The following is an 18,125-nucleotide window of genomic DNA, read 5'->3' as shown; positions in this document are numbered from 1 at the left end:
TTTGGCTTGGTTAGCTTATGTGGACAAAAAGTTATGAGGGCCTAAGCGCGAACTGCCCCAAATAGGCAAAAAAAGGCCTGGCACAGGAGGGGGAAAAGGCCTGGCAGCGAAGTGGTTAATAAAATTAAGACTTTCCTTCATAACATACTAGGAAAATCTACATTCTTGCCTTAAGAATGCGTAGGCAAACGTAGAAAAGACAAATATAACATACATTCAAAACGTGTCAAAGCAATAATGTCTCAAACATAACCTTTGTAAGCTACTAAGCAAAATGTAGTGCGTGATTAACAAAAAAACACCATAAAGGACTACAAAGATTTTTTACAAGTTATGTTGAGTTAAAACAGTCCGCATGTCGGTTATTTATCCTTAAACATAACCGCACCACTTTCATCTCTGCGGACTACTGCTCTAGCATCGCACGCGTGCGCATATTACCCAACTGCGTGTTTTTCAGGTCATCCTTTAAAGCACGTGATGGGTCTACTCTGTGGTTGGCCACGTCCTCTTTCGTCAGACCTCTGACTGGGCGCGTCTTGTAGCGCTGCGCTCTGTGATTTGCCAGACCTTTTATTTACACCTTCACAGTGGGATTGGTGCGCTTTGGACTGCGGCGCTCTGGCAGACATGGCGGTCAACAGAAACCACTCGGAAGGTGGCGGCGTTATTGTGAACAACAGCGAGAGGTGAGGGACGCTACAGTGTGTCTGAGGGAGGGGACTGGAGCGAGGGACGTAGTAGCGTGTTTGCCGAGCCCATGGAAAACAATCTCGCCGCTTTTGCTCGTTTGACGTTCTATGTCTTGCAGTTACTTCTCTGTGCTGGATCCCCAGCTATTAGTGAGGGAGCTACGCCCATTCACCGTTGTAGCCCAATAGGAAAGCTGCGTACGAACCTGCTGTGACGGAGATTGGGGATGCTTGGATTTAGTGTCGCCTGCTTGCGCAGGTGTTCCAGCTTGATGCAACGGAAAAAAGATAAGCGGCCTGTAGGTCGCTGACTTTGAGGGTAGATTAGTTCCATGTCTAATATTCAACTATTAAGTGGTTATATCCTTTGTGAGTAAACAATCGAGTTAAGCTATTTTCTACGTTCCGAGACCCAAAATCCTGCATTTGGTAATGAGACAAATCACCTATACATATCAAAGTGGTTTCATGACCCCCGTAACGTTGACTAGATACATTAAGAGCTATATCATGAAATCATTAGTATTTATTTGTCAAAATTAATGACCGCCCCAAAAGTTTACACAAGTTGTTTCAGTTAGTTCCAATGAGGAAGCAGCAGGTTCCACCACTAGTGTACACGTGCGCTTCAGTGATTGACATTGAGGTCCACAGTAGAAAGGTATTGTCCTCAAGAACATACGACTTTGTATAGGGCACAAACTTGAATCTGGAAAAATAACACCTTAAATACAGTAAAGCATTTGACATGGTAAATAGATGGAAGAATGATTTAAGTGGCTGGCCTTGTCTGAATGATGCCCACCAGGGGCACTAGGACCACACGCACTCCATATGTAATGTCACCGGCCACCACTTCTGGTCACTAGACATAGGACAACAGTTCCAGTCAGGAGGAGGGGCAGGACACTACTGGCCAGAACCTTGAGGAGGAAGGACATGCCTGCGTGCAAGGGCACTGCAGAAAGAAATAAAGGTGTGCACACTAGTATCAGCCTCCTTGTGTCCTCCTTTGTGGTTCGGGGGCATAGCAACACGACGTCTGGTGACGAAGGCGGTATCCTCCGTCCAGACTGAGACCTAAGCAGCCGCACACCACGACACACTCCCTGCTTTTGGATCAGCGTCAGCACCTACATTAATCCAATACACGAGTGCATCATCGAGAGCCCCTGGTCACGCATCTCCCTGCAAAAAGAAAGCTCACAAACCAGCGGTAAGCACCGCTGGACTTTGCCTTACTGATTTAACCTCCCGCGTTGATCTCCAGCTCCCGTGAGATCTTGGGAGATTGTGATTTACTTGGCCACCATCTTAAAGTAAGGCGGATGAGCCAATGAGCTTTGTGATAGACTCAGCAGCCTTTTTAAAGTCAGACGCCCACAGTAACTAAGTATTGTAATCACTGTTGGGCAATCCCGTGGCAATACAAACGCAGTGAGTGCATAAAATATTGAAGAAATACAGCAGAAGTAAGAAATCTGGCAAATCGCAATTGTGACGATTATACGTTGCCATATTACAGTCACAACTATAGCAGTTTACAACAAGACTTACGAATGCAGTGAAGGCCCAATTTTAAGTGCAGTGTTCGGGCGCTCTCTTCTGTTTGACCTCTCAAATGAAAGGCACTCTTTGGGAGAAATGGATCAGACGCTTTGAACACTACATGCGCTCTACCTGTAAAAATCACATGGATGACCAGGCAAGGGACCTTCTTCTGAACATAGTGGGGGATGGTGTTGAAGACCTGCTCGTAACTTTCCCGCCTGAGTCAATTACACATAAAAAGGCCTGATAAAGTGCCTCACAGACTGTTTCGACCCCCAGCGAAATATCAACTTTGAATGCTACACGTTCAACACAGCATGCCAACCAACAGATGAATCCCTCAGTGACTTAGCGTTCCAACTGTGCAAACTAGTCACCTATTGCTAATTTGCCAAATTCGACAATGAGGCAGCCCTTAGGCTGCACATCATCGAAGGGTGTCACTCAACTGGATTCTGCACGAAAATACTGAAAGAAATGTACATGGTGGACAAAATACTGACCATGGCGAGGCCAGAAGCCAGGGCCACATCACATGCCATCCAAATGGAATATAGGAAAAGCTAACGATGGAACAGGCTTACCGCATGGCTGGAAGCAGCAGCAAACATTACGAACCATTGCTGCCCCTGAAGAAAAAACAAGAAAGGACATGCTATTGCTGCAGCCTGGAATACCCACCCACTGTCGCCTGCCCGGCCATGGGACACAAATGTCAGAAATGCAACCGTGGCAATCACTTTGCAAGCATCTGCATGGGCAGACACATCAAGACTGAGAGAGAGCGACCTGCCCGACCACGAATAACCTAGGGTCACCACGCACAACACATGGAAGCATGCAGTCACAGTTCATCCACTGACTCAGATGCCGCCAATGCACAGGAAGCCGACAAACTTCTATACCTCGTGACATACGCCCCAGACCAAGAACGCACATCAGAACATGCCCAGCTGGTTGACAAACGCCGAATAAAAGACAGCTTCAGTAGATCGGCACGTCCAAAATCACACAACACGATTTATATTCAACAGTGGAGCCACATGCAACATCATGTGCAAGTCAGAGTAGAAAAAAATGAAACGCAAGCCTCTGCTGTTCTATTCCACTGTTGATGTCTTTACATCGAGTGTGAAACAACCCGTAGTGAATGTGGGAAAATTCGTGGAAACACTCACAATGATACGTCTGTGAGAGAAGAGGTACACGTCCTATAGCTCTGTGTTTGCTCAGGAACATCACTGTGCAAGTGATGGGTCTCCTAGTCCTTAACATATCACATAGCTGAGTGTTACAGCATCCTAAGAGAACAACCTGCGATCCTCAAAGGGCTTTGAAAGCTGAAGGACATGGAAGTCACCTTTCACATAAATGAAGCAATCAAACTAGTGGCTCAGACACATTGCAGAGTCCCTATTCGCCTCCAACCGCAGGTAGAGGATGAACTAAAGAGTCTGCTAGTACAAGACATCTTCGAGCCCACAGAAGGACCAACTCCTTGGGTATTCCCCGTCGTGGCTGTGCCAAAGAAAAACATGCAGAAAATATGAATCTGTGTCGACATGCGCTTACTGAACACAACTATAGAAAGAGAATGGCATCCAGGCCCTCACCTAAACATCATGATCAGCTGCCTCACAGGGGTCTCGGTGTTCTCCAAGCTAGATTATTCAAGGGCTGCCGTCAACTGGAACTAGACCTGCAGTCACGCTATCTCACCACATTTTCCACTCATCTACGGCTATTTAATTACAAGCAATTAAGCTTTTGGGTATCATCAGCAGCAGATATATTTCAGGAGTTGGTGAGACGAGTGATTACATCATAGTATTTGGATGCACAAATGAAGAATGTGACTCAGCACTGTGGGAGGTATTCAAGCAGTTAGAAACAGCTGGCCTGACACTGACCGAGGACAAATGCGAGCTGGGAAAGAGAGAACTCATTTTCTTAGGGCACATCTTCTCTCAGAAAGGTATGCGGCTAGACCCCAGCAAGGTAGAAACACTCTGCAAAACACAACTTCCCGTGGAAGTAGCAGAACTGAGGTCGTTTCTGTGTTTGGCGAGTTTGGGGTCGCACTATATCAAAGACTTTGTCATTGTGGTTATTTTAATGCTGGTGACCTTAATGTGGTTATTCTAATGCTGGTGACGACCCCCCCGCTTAGCTCTGGTCCCGGTTCTTTAGCGCTGGGAAGCCTTATGGTAGCCATGCGCTCTACAAATCTTATAACATAACTGTGAGCACCCCACTTCATGAACTGACTAAACAAGTCCAGCCATTCCACTGGACCTCAGATTGCAACAAGGCATTCAAGAACATCCGGCATGCTATCAAAGCTGTGGAGCACCTCGCATACTTTGATGCGTCCCTATGCATAGAGTTCACTGTAGACGTTAACCCGGTAGGGTTAGGAGCCATTCTTGTACAATGTAGCCCTGGAAGAGAGTCACCAAGACACATCGTTGTGTATGCTAGCAGGAGCCTGTCGGCTACAGAACGGGCATACTCCCAACCAGAGAAAGAAAGGTTAGTGGTGGTCTGGGCGTGTGAGCACTACCACATGTTTATGGGAAGCCCTTCACTATCGTGACAGACCACCAGGCATTGGTCCTAATCTATGGCAATCCCAATGCAAAAATTCCACCAGCATTGAAAGGCGGGGGATGCCTGATGGACTACAATTTCAAAATAGTGCACAAACGAGGGAAGGAACACAATCCTGCTGACTACGTGTCGCCACATCCCCTACTCCGGGCAACAGGCATCCTCTATGGCTGAGGAATACCTTTACTTTGTGCTGCAACAAAATACACCCACCTCAATTACGATGGAGGAATTGGCGCTAGAGACAATGACTGACATCACGCTACAAGCGATCAAAACACTCGTGCAGCAGCAGAGGTTGAGACATGTGGCCAATGGCAGCCCAGAATGTGAGGGGGACAGGAGAGAGGAAATACTTGCATTCAAACAGGTGCAGGAGGAACTGTCAGAAACAGAGCAAGGAATACTGCTCCATTACACCCGGATAGTCATACTGAAGACACTTCGAAGACAGACAGGCAGTCTTGCACATGAGTGTCACAGATGCATGGTGGGTACAAAAAAATGCTTGACTGTCTGGTAGAAGACCTGAATATGAACTGTCATCTCTGTCAGATAACAGGCAAACCACCCAAGCTAGAGCAGCTACACATGTCTGACCTCCATGAGGCCATAGGGATAACACTGGCCGTAAACTTTTATGGATCCTTGGACACCGGTGGCTATCTGCTGGTCTTCATTGATGACTACTCTCAATTCTCCATCGTGCGCCAGGTATCGACATCGGCCTCTGCCACTTTACCAATTCTGGAAGACATTTTTATAGCATGGGGCACCCCTCTGACACTCAAGATGGACAACAGACCCCCATTCTCAGGAAAAGAATTTCACAAATTCATGGCATATCTGAGAGTGCATCACAGGAAGGTAGCACTGTGGACGCAAGCAAACGGCATGGTGGAAAGGTTCATGGTTAACATAAGAAAGGCGGTTCAACAAGCACTCCTTGCGCAGTTCTCTGTGGGATAAGGAATGTGCCAAGTACTTCAGGATTACCTCAACACCCCACAAAGTTCCATGGGGAGGTGCCCATCACAACTGGTACTGGGGAGGGCAAGCAGGACCTGTTTGCCTCAACTGGAAGCCTTGCCCCGTCCGAACACAGTGACTTACTCGCATGACCAAGAGGAAAATGAAACAAGCGGACACTGTCATGCCACAATGTCTGATCCAAAACTGGGAGATTTAGTCCTTGTAGGCCAATGGAAAACATGAAAATCAGACAGCCCTTTTTTGAGCAGCCTCTGAAGATAACTAACATCGAAGGGTCAATGGTCATGGCCGTGGCAGGGTCTCACTCCATCACTAGGAACAGTTCTTACTTTAGGGAGTTCAGAATGTCAGATGAGAATGAATGAGAGGCACGGCCATGTGCCAAACAGAAATGTCTGAGCGAAGACACTGGAGAACCAATGGAAACAGCTCTGCCCAACGGGGAGGGCCCCCTCTGGGCTGAGGACACGAGAGAAGGACCATGGAAAAGAGAGCTCTTTCCCAACAAGAGTGAGCATGAAGTACAAAAGACTGATTAAAGAACTATGATGACTGACTAGAAGTACAGCTGCCAAGACTCTCTCTCTCTTTCTCGCTCCATATCTTTCTTTCTCTCCATATCTCTTTTTTTCTCTCCATATCTCTCTCTCGTCTCTATATATTGGTTGCATGAAGAGAGCATAAAATATGCCCAGTGCTACCAACAGAGGCAAGGGTGGGAAATGTGTATACTTTATCAACAAAGGGGGAGATGTTGTAACGCCGAGCGCAAGGGGCACTAGGACCACAATCACACCAGGTGTTCGTGTGATCACCGGACACCAGTTCCGGTCACCAGACACTGGACACCAGTTCTGGCCAGGAGGAGGGGCAGGACACTACTGGCTAGTACCTCAGGGAAGAAGGACATGCCTCACGGGCACTGAAGAAATAAAGAAGGTGCACACACCCCTACCAGTCTTCTTGTGCTGTCCTCTGAGGATCGGGGGCATGACGACACAACAGGCCCCCCACCCTCATATCGCATAAAACACGTTACTTGTCTCCACTATACTGAACTGCACTTGACATAAATGTATCATGTGGCTGTATCCATGTCATCCAAGAAAGGCTAAAAAGGAGCCCAGAGGTTTTGGGCCTATTAGTGTGAGGGATTGTGGAGCAATAGGTCTACAGTTTTTATTTACAAAAGAATAGGATCATAACTATGTTTTAACCACGAGATCTTAAGAAGTCCCCTGTCCTACACATGTAACCCCGCCATCAAGAGAGCAATTGAAACAAGGCGTTGTTCTCTCTGAGGTGTTTTAATGGTACTGCCCTAGAGGACCAGCTTGGATGAAGACAATGTTTATCATTGTAATAGCAGAGATGCTTTAAAATGCCCTGTTTCAATAACAATGGTACACACCTCTTTCAGAGGGACACGGGGCAAGCAACATAACTGGGCCCAATCATGGTGGCTGAGGAATTTCACCGGTGATGTGCTGTGGCTTGCCTACTGTGGGTTCTGTGCAACTCAGCCAAGTACCCCTTCTGCATGTGCCTCAGTAGTAGTCTGGGTTGAGCAGTCCAAGGCTTCTTGGGAAAGTGGTAGGTGTATGGCTAACACAGGCTCACAATTTAGGCTACAACCAGAAACCCCAATAAATGATTGTGCAGTCCAAAAACATGGTTTTATGGAAACAAGAAAGAATATCTACTAGCACAAAGTAAAATCTGACACATGCCAAACATTGCACGTCATTTGGAGCAAAGGTTCATATTTGGCTGCAGCAATAGTCGTTCTTTAGCTGAAACGGCACATCCTAGAACATTCTCCCATAGTATTTTTGTTTTGGGCAGAGTAGTATGAGCCTCTGATTGCATAGCGGCATAAAGCCTAGTGAAACTACATAGTGCTCACAACTGAAAGTGATTGCATAGTGGCATAAAGCCTAGTGACACTATATAGTGCTCACAACTGAAAGCATGTAATGTGGAATAGTCATCTTGGTCTTTAATACTTGAATGCTCAAGGAATTGACCATTTGGAAATATCTCACCAATATTGTTTAATCCCAATTTTGTCAGCCTAATAAAGTCTGATTTGTATTTGGTATGTTGGATCAAGGCACAATATGAAAGAGATTGTTCAGGAGCTGAATAGGACATTCTTCGATGCCCCTCCCATGCTAGTAGTTTGCTGGTGATCAAGTTAATTTCTATACGACAATGAGATGGAGTTTGACCAAGCAATTACCTCAGTGGGGTGGGGTGGGGTATACGGGGCGGAGGGTGAAACCAATAATGAGCAAATTGTGCTTGTGCCCGTTTATACTGCAACGTTAATATTTCCCCATCAAATTCAGGTTGAGTTTCCTGCCCGCTCTAGTGTGATCACAATGGAGTTCAGGTTCCTAAAAAGTGTTTATTCCAGTGCTTAATTTGTGCTTGTTGTCTCCCGTGCAGAGCACCGACACTAATTTCTGAGGGCTGGCGCTTAGTTTTCTGTCTCAAGCATCTACTGCGAGCAAAAGACACTTGGGAAAGACGGAGGAAGAGAAAAACGAAAAAGCGTCAGAGAGGGGAAAAGCAGGAAGCTGCAAGAGTGAGCTGAAGGGGCAGGGAGTGGCTATAGATGGACTGAAGAGGCCCGAGGTGGGTTCAGGATTACGCTGCCTCAGGATTATCTGCTCGCACTTTCAATTGCTGCAGACGCATGTTTAAGAGGAGAGTTTTGAGCACCGGCACCTTTTTATTTACAAATTAAGCACTGGTTTATTCAATGTGATGTGAATGTTCTAGAAAAGGAACAGCAATTTAGACAGAATAATAATTTTCATCAGGGTAATTCTCCTGATTAGTGACCGGTTGAGGTCAGGTCCCATCACCTTTTACTTGTTCTTTAATCTTAGTCACGGCTGCCCCATCATTTTCCATCATAAATGTATCTGTCTCAATTTATTCAGATACCAAGATTGACGCCGGAGATGGGGAATGAAAGTGCGCAAACATGAGTCCCGGGGTTTACTGGAAATATTGTTGACTTGTACTAGATAGGTGCAATTCTTCACGTTTTAAACTTTGTGAATTCTCTTTATGATCTAGCTTAAATTCTGAGCAGGGTTGTGTAGATGTGGGCTGATGTTATTAGCATAGAGGGATTTTATGAGAAGTGAAGTTAAGACCCCTACTAGCATGGAGTTGTCGGAGAGCAAACTCCAGGTGTTCCGATGCCAGAACATATAATAAAGGGAAAAGTAGACATCCTTGGCGTGTGCCTCTTTCAGTTTGAATGGGATCTGAGAGAGCCATTTTTTGTGATTTCTTATTAAGATACACCGTAACTGTACCCATGCCTCTGGCAAATGGAGGACGTCACAGAAGAATAAAGTACAGTTAGTATTAATACCATTACAAGGAGTAAAGGTGCATTTTTATTATCAAATTATAAGAGTACAAAAGCAAGAAAAGGCTTCATTCAATGTGCGGAGCCTCTCAGAGTTTCGTAAATTGCTGAAAAACTGGTTTTGAATTTTTTGCTGTCCCTGTCTTTACTGATAGCAGTGAGAAACTTTTAGAGCAGCCATGCTTTCAAGGAAAATGCAGTGATTGATTGAAAAGCGTCTTTCAGAGGCCAAGCAAGCAACAAAACTACTGCATTAGTACACGGTATAGTTTTGTCACAATCCTCATAGTAACAAAAAACAGCATTTGAACCACACAAAAGCCCGGGCCACCTCTACTGGTTTCAAGCCATTGTAAACAAGGATTGGATTGGCTTGGGTTGGGTGGGAGGTGGAGGCAAGGGGTGTTCCTGTCTCTCAGTGCAGAGACCTAGTCAATACTAGCAGTATTCAGCCAAGTTTGATATCACTAGATCTCATCGAGTCTGACACCTTCAGTGTAGCCTTTTAAGTTGGGGCTAGGAGTGACAAGGATAATGAATGATGACTGATACCTGTTCAGTGTATAGTACCGTAATGTACTGAAGAAGGACATTTAGTCAAATCTTCATTCTGGACTCCGTTTGTAACAGTTGGATCCATTTAGCGAAGTACCTAAGGAGCCCCATTTCACTAATAGAAAATTCTACTCTGGTGAGTTGAAGGCCATGGTGGCATCCAGGAAGATCGCTACAGCCTCCATATCAGGATTTAACTGGGGCAAAAAGGGATCTCAGATTGTAAGTGGTTGATCTGCCTGGAATAAAGCCTGCTTCATCAGGGAGGACCAAGTCAAGTAATAGTATCAATATTCTATTACCTAATACCTGTGCTGGGATCTTAGCACTTGTATTAATGAGAGAATGCTGTCTGTAGGATTCGCAGTATGATGGATTCTTACCCAGCTTTAACAAAGCTATTAGTATTGTGTCACTGTAGGAAGGATGGCGAATATCTGCATCCAGCGCCTCATTATATACTTGAAGCAGCAGTGGAGGGCAGTAGGTGACAGAAAGTTATATAAAATTCCTCTGGGACAACATAATTTCTTGAAGCTTTACATTTGGCATACTGTAGATAACAGACATTATTTTCCCAAGAGTGATCTGCGCAGCAAGAAATTGCTGTTGTGCCCCATACAGCCAAGCCAGGTCAATGTGATTAAAGTGGTTTTGGCAGTCATTAGAAGCTGGAGACTCTCAAGCAAAGTAAAAACGTTAATAATGGGCTGTACATTCAGCGATACAAGTTCAGCTTCATATAGTATCTCGCAGTTGTCTTTTTATAACTGTACAACATTGTGAGCAGGCCAGGGATGACTTATAAGTGGGACCAAAGTTCTGCCTGGTCTTTCTCTTCCCCTTTCTCTTCCCCCATATACTCTTGCCCTGGCATGATAGTGTAGGTGTTTTACTTCTTGATCTGCCACCTTTTTTAATTCCATCAGTTGGGTTTTGATGTCCACTAACATCTGATGGCTAGGGTATTGCACATAATGCATCTTGAGAGCGTATTTCCGTTTCCGTATGCCCCTTAATTAGGCCCTAAAAGCTTTCCTGAGAGTAACTGCTGGATCAAATGACAGCTCCTTGACTTGATAGTAATTTATAATCTCTGTTACTACCCTGAGTAAAGCGTCAAGGAGGGTCAAAGGTGACAGCAGCCAAGTAAAACCACAATGCTGCTTTCCAGGCAGTTCAACACCAATTTAATAGGGAAGTGGTCTGATAATGTACTTGAGGTGGACATTGGTCTCGGCCTCGGTCATTTGTTCCTATCCAATAGTCTTAATTTTGCACAGGAGCCACTTGCTGTTGACGCAAATATGCTTGCCTTATGGAGGAATGTGTTGGCCTCAACAGGTCGATTAAGCATGTGTCCCCATAGTGCCAACAAATGCCTGTGCTGCAGAATTGTATGTACAATTTGTGGAGAGGGAACAATCTATATTTTTGGTGAGTACTAAATTAAAATCTCCACACCATAGTATAGTGTGGGGTGCCATTGTCGCTCATTTATGCCACACCTGTTGGGTAAGCTGGGGGGTAATCGCTGTTAAGGCCACAGACCTTAATCACTGTGATATGTTAACCATATATCATCGCTTGAATTATGTTTTACTGTCGTTGGGGGTAATTTGCCTCAGGGATGAGTTTTATAAGAATGGCTGTAAAGGAGAACATGGCCAATGATCTGTAACTGCTTCACTTGGACTCAGTTAGACTTTGTGTAAACAGATGCATTTTTTGGAAAAAATGCAACATTAGTCTTATGATGGCTGAGATAAGCTAAGATTTGTCTAATTTTGTGAGGGTTGGCCAGCCCTTGTATGTTCCTTAAAAAGTGAGTGAAAGCTACTCCCTTACACATACCAGTCTGTGGAGAAGGATGAAGTAAAGTAGCTGTCGTGTTTTGTGCTACGTGTTGTGGCATGCCCTCTGCCATATAATCCATAATATGGATACGTGCCATGTGATTTTCAAGTTATAAATCCTGTGTACAGTTAAGTTCTTCAATAAACCACTCTCTACTCACACTAGCAACTCTCAACCAGCCAGTTAACAACACCCAAACAGCAAACAATAACCAACCCCATTGTGGTGAAGTAATACTCGTCGTATGGCATACACCTCAAACTCAATAAAGGGAGTCACCCCAGGGGGAGCTCAGAGACCAGCCAACCAACACCCTCACTAGGAGGTTGTATGCTAGGAAAAAATAGCATGCATGAATGCTACATAGGCACTGGAAACATTATTAGTTAGTGGTATCAAGCCTTCGTTTTTAGAGAATGTACCCATGAGTACTTGCAATATATATCTGTCTATGCTCAGATATAGAGAGAATCATTTTGGTACAACTTGAGAACACAGATGTATATCAGGGATTACGGTTTTACTCAACGTCTCTTTTAAGCTTTTGGTGCGTTGTGCCATAAGGACAGCCCGCACCATTTGTCAATAGGATTTGTTTTACAGATGGTTAGCGCTTTGTTTCCGGTCCAGGGAGGACTTGGCTTGGCAGTTCGGGCAGGACTTTTCCCATGATGAACAGGGTCAAGACTGATTTGCATATGACTGGGTCCAAACTGGGGTGGCATGGCGAGCAAAAGAAAGATGGATTAAACCCAGATCTGTGACTGGGGGGTGAGTGCTTGTATTGTTCAGCACTCCGTCCATCATCCTTTTGTGTAGCGCCTTGTGGTGTCAGTATAATCTGGGGCTTGTTGCGATGAGTGATTATTAGTTGTGCTGTAAATATCACTGCTTGTTGGATACCAGCCTGTCGCAGCATGGGTTTGAGGGGGCAGATATTGTTGATGTGCCTCCAGGGTGAAATCTGGAAATATGTAATATAGCATTATCTTCATGTGACAACCTTTGTTTCTCACAGGCTAGTCTGAGGGTAGTGTCTTGGCCTTTAAAGTTGAATGCTCACACCAAGTTGGGCATAGGGAAACCTCTGAAGGGATCATGGGTCCCAGATTGCAATGAGCTTGTTCCACTGCAAACGTTTGGGAAAAACGTTTATCTCCAAAAAGCATCTTAAGGACTCAACATAATCCGCCATGTTTCCAGTATTTTTAGATTCTGGGATGTCCAGCAGGTGTAAATTATTAGGCCTACATCTGACCCACATGTCCTCCTTCACTTGGTTAAATAACCTTGAGTACTTTGGTCATCTCCAGTAACTTCTCATTGGTTCCGGCTTTGTTTTTTCCCAGGGTGGATTTGCATGATTTCAAAATAAGGATTCTCTTGTCCTGCTTGTTCAGAGTGGTGGCCATTTAATCTGTCCTGGAAGTAAGTGAATCTAGGCTTTTATCAAATGCTGATTGATACCTTTTGCAAATGGAAAAGGAGGGATTTTACATTCAGGTCTTCAACATTGTTAGGGAGCTCTTATTGCTTGGTTGAGGCCCTCATGATGTGTCATGTTGTAGACCGCAGTGTGGCCTGTTTACTCATTTTTACCCTTCTTTGCCTCGTTATACAAGTTCAGAGCAGTTGCATCTGCGTCAACAAGTACCGTGAGTGTGGTCGTGATATAAACTGCAGAAAGGGACAGGGTCAAATTTCGAGCTGATCACAATATATCTTAAGTAATCCAATCTATCAAAGGGGTTTAAGCATTATCCTGCGCAGTACTAAAGCCGGCTCTGTTGGATCACAATGAATCCCGTATTGAGCTTCTAAATTCTCAATATTACACTTAGCAGTTGAATACATATCTTCAATATTTTTACACTTAAGATCAGTAATGATTTGAATTGGTTTTAATAAACAGGTGCAAGGTTTCCTACCCTTCAACATTTCAGATGGAGCACAGCCAGTGTAATTGTGTGGTGTACATTGGTAAAATCATACAAGTTTTTCAAAATATGAGTCCCCATTTTTAAACCTGACCTCACAGCTTACTGTAATTTCCAAACCAGCATTCAGGTAAGCCTTTCAATCATGTTGGAAGAATAAAGTGCTGTGCGGATATCTTTAATGCAATACTTCTGAAAATATTCAGTTAGTTTGTATGAAACAAATTGTGCAGCACTGTTACTGGTATGGAAAATCTTCACTGCAGAATAATTTGTCAAAACATAAAATATTTAATTCTGTATTGGAGTATTAGAATGAGCTATCCATTCCATTCAGAAAAAAAAATCTATAAGAAGAATGGCCTATTTACTGCCAGTCTCCTGCCCTTCACAAGGGCCTAACAAATCAACCACTAATTTTGGCCACAGTGGATTTAGAATTGTATTGACTTGCACTTTAACAGAACAAGGGCTAGCACCGATTGCAAAATACTGGTCGCTAGTTGTGACAAGTATTTGTGTGACCAGTGTGGTATTTTGTGAACCATCCTTTGTACTAGTCGGTCGGTTTGCAAAATACCAATTCCTGGTGGATTGCATTCAACCTTCTTCATGAATATTAATGAGGTAGGTCGCAAATTGCGACCTACCAGGAATCGTAGCTATCATAAGGATCATAGCATGCTGAGGTCAGCAGCACACCATGTCTGTGATTGCTTTTAAATAAAGCAATTTTTTTTTTTTTTTTTTTTTTTTTTTTTAATGCATCCTATTTTCCATAAAGTAACATGGGATCTGTTTAAAAAAATAAAAAATGTTGCCAACATGTTTTCAGAGGTAGTGTTAGGCAACTGCCTACTCTTAAAAATATTTTGATTAACAGTCACAAAGTAGGAGTCCCTTTGGGACCCCTTCCTGTTTGCGAATGCCTTACCCCACTACCTTTCAGCAGTCATAACATACTAATGTTTGCGACTGGGTTTTGATTCCCAAAACGTTAATACAAACCAGTCTGATTTGGTGTTTAGAAGTGATGCCCCAACCACGCCCCTTCCAAATTTTGAATTGGTTTTTGATCACAATTTCATTGCGATTCTGTAACTTATTACTGATTCGCAATTTGGGTTTTATACATAATAAAACACATTTTGTGGTTGCAAACTGCCTGATTCTATGAATTGGGCCGTTTGCAAATGCAAATTTGCTTTAGTGATTTGTCTGCATTTGTGTTGTTTACATTTGGAGACAAACATTGGAATTTGACAATCTGAACTAAGTCACCAAAACAAAAATTGTCTACATGTACCAGTTTGATCAATGTGTGCTTGATTTAGAGTTTGGCGAAAGGGGTAACTCAGTCACAAACTTGATGGCTATTCCGTCCATTGTGTTACGATTTCACCATATCCTATGGAAATCGCAATACGGCGGACGGGATATCCGTTACGTCACTCTAAATCAGGCCCTGTGCCCTTTTGTTTTTGTATATATTTTTATTGATTTATCTGAAAGTTATAACATAGTACTGGCAAAAAGTACGTCCAATACAATATATCACTTTGATATAGTAGAACACTGCTGAGTGTTGAGAAGTAGAGGTAGAGAAAAAGTGGAAGAGAGGAGACAGTTCTCTCAATTGACACACAGATAGTGACCCTGATTTGAACATCATTGTTACAATTATGAACATTATGTGGTAAAATACTCAGTTTTTGATAGTACTAGTAGAAATGGCATACATATTCAGTTTAGTAAGTCTCAAAGGCCTGGCATGTCCACAGCCCCGAGATGCTACGGTTCTGTCGATACAATGGAATTATTTATGAGCTGTCCAGTCAGTAGATGTCCACAAATGGCGCATTGATACCTTCTGATCTGGGCCCCCCGCTTGAAGGAGGTTGTTCATTTTTTACCTTCACCATCACCACATAGGCATCCCAGCAATTCCCACCTCCTGGTATCATGCCTTGCAGCCTTTTTTTTTATTATAGTATTCAGCTTTGGCTTGAGTCCATATCAGGAGTGATTTCAACCAGTCTCCAATATCTGGAGCAGACAGGGCTTTCCAATGCATTGCTATTTGGCGTCTAAAGAGGGTGAATGCTAAGTCAGTGAATTTATGCATGTATTTCTCTTCAGACGTTTGTTTTCGCAAACCCCAATATGCAGGATTCTGGAGTGAATGGCAGCACGCGCTCTACTATCTCACTTGTGGTCCCTGTAACCTTTTCCCATACTTGATGGAGAGGCGTCACTCCCACATCCTATGATAGAAGCCTGCATCTGGGGTTTTGCTTGGGGGGGGGGAGGGGCAGACTAAGACTGCCCTGGTATACATGCGTTGTAGCCAGTGTGTGTAGTTGAAGTGTGTGAACCAAAAGTTTATAAGGCTCTGTATAAGTCTGTGATAGCATGCCGTGTACTTCTGAGTGTAAGCAAAGTGCGTAGCACCCAAGAGCAAGGACGTTCTCTCGCCCCCACCCCCCCATGTAGCCAGCGATTTGCGCTGGATCATGTGATGTATCAAGAAGTGCCCTACCGGTATCCCGCCTTCATCGCTGAGGTCTTGGAAGGTCATAAGGACCCCCCCCCCTATATAGGTCTCCCAAAGTCAAGATGCCCACATCTGCACATGTAGGTGCATCAAGTCGGCTGATTACATCTCCTAAACCCGGCATGTGCCATACTGTGACAAGGGGGGCAACTCGCCTCTGTGCCCTGTCACATATTGCACCCAACACTGTCTGTACACCCTCATCTGTCGGCTCTCTTCTGTGTCGGGATCACAGTGATGATGGCCACGTATATATCGGGGTGCTGTTTAGCGACCTCAGAATTGTTAGTCTTTCTGGACATGCCCCCATGCTTAGCCACCACACTGGCCATTAAAGCTGGGCTTCTGTCTAGTACCACTCATAGTTGGGTGCGCCTAGTCCCCCCCCCCCCCTCTCTAATTGCGGTCTCTGTATTACTGTCAGGGGTGCACTCCTTCTTTCTTTACCCCACATAAGCTCAGTCAGTACACCGTGTATTTCTTTAAAGAATGCTGTTGGAAGGTACAAGGGGAGGGCAGCAAAATAATATAGGATCCTGGGCAGTGCCAGCAACTTTGCTATCGCCACTCGTCCCACTGGGGACAGTGGAACAGAAGGCCAGAATGGAACCGACTTGAGGATCCCCCTCATGGCCTTACCTATATTGCCCTCCCAGAGGTCTTCAGGACTGTGATAATTCTGCGCTCCTAAGTATTTGAAAGTGTTGTAGCACCACTTCAGTTGGCAACCCGGAGAGGAGTACTCGTTCCGGTGTCAACTGGTATATGCACGATTTGCCCCGGTTCACCCGCAATCACCATATCGTCTCAAAATTATCCATCCAGTTCATCAAGTCTGGGAGTGTGGAGGGTGTGTCTTGTAAAAACACTAACGCATCATCTATTTATAATGAGACAACATGGTGTTCTTTCTGAAGTGGCTATACCCCACTGCTGTGCTCGAAGACAGTTCGCATGCCAGGGATTCCATGGCCGGGGCAAATAGTAGAGCTGATAATGAGCATCCCTGCCTGGTGTCCCTTTGAATCTCAAAGGTGTCCAAGATAGAAGATTCCCGTATGCACTCTTGTGGTTGGGCTCCCGTACAAGGTCCGGATCCAGCTCACAAATATGGGGCCAAAACCCATTTGCTCAAGGGTGGCCATGAGAAACTATTGGAGGAACTCAATCAAAACTGTCAACTAGTTCCACTTTCTTTTATCAACTGTTTTTTATTACACCAGAGGAACACATTTCTTACAAGTTTTCTTCTCCTTTTGTCCTTGCATTCTTCACTTTGGCTTGACATAACGTTCTGTTTGAAAACAATATTTTCGGAAAGCCATTGGACTTTTCTCTTTTATGCTAAACACATTTTTAAATTTATCCACTAATACCCATGTCCTCATTACGATTAACAAAACCCAATTCTGTATGATAAAAATCATTCACACAGAACACTAGAATTTTTGCACTGCGGTTAAGGCATTTTCCCATCTTGCATTGATGTAGTCAACCTAATACATGTCGCTGATTAATTGCAAGGTAGGCTTTTCCCAAAATGGTATGACCTTGAAATGAAACAGTTATAATAAAATAGCCCAACGTAATAATTTTCCTTGTCTTTCTCCGTGTTTTTTCTTCCACCAGTGAAATCTGTCTAAAATTAGAAACTGTTTTCATGCATACTTTTGAAAAAAGTAGCTAATTGTGCCTCACTCAAAACACTTTATCAACAGCAGGGCAAGATTTGTGGATATGTGCAATGGTGATCCATAACATACAAATATTTTTGTCTTTAGAGTTTTGTCCCCTTTTACAGAACCATCAGATATGTGCCCTCTATTGTATTATCTCCTGACAGCAGAGCTGTTTCTAAAAACTACTAATAGGATGAAGATACCTAAGCTCTAGAAAAAGTATTACGGGTAAGTAACATTTCCATCAATGGGTGGGCGTAATATGCAGTAGGTAGACGGGTACGCTTCCTGTACGTAATGACAAAT

General features: G+C 44.1%; 1 protein-coding gene across 4 annotated transcripts in view; it reads left to right on the top strand.

Moving 5' to 3' along the window:
* Positions 1–537: 537 nt before the first annotated feature.
* Positions 538–18,125, top strand: part of WBP2 (WW domain binding protein 2) — a 298,555-nt gene continuing 280,967 nt past the window's right edge. For all 4 annotated transcript variants that reach the window (XR_011194210.1, XM_069200190.1, XM_069200187.1 and 1 more), the window contains exon 1: positions 538–689. Coding sequence is in view for 3 of the 4 variants with exons in the window: in XM_069200190.1 (XP_069056291.1) it covers positions 631–689 (59 nt within the window). In the remaining variant the exon portion in view is untranslated. The remainder of the gene's footprint in view (positions 690–18,125) is intronic.

This window comes from Pleurodeles waltl, chromosome 7, assembly GCF_031143425.1.
Source record: "Pleurodeles waltl isolate 20211129_DDA chromosome 7, aPleWal1.hap1.20221129, whole genome shotgun sequence".
Classification (NCBI taxonomy): domain Eukaryota; kingdom Metazoa; phylum Chordata; class Amphibia; order Caudata; family Salamandridae; genus Pleurodeles; species Pleurodeles waltl.
Note: the sequence above shows the minus strand (reverse complement) of the source record. Positions and strands in the feature narration are given on the sequence as shown.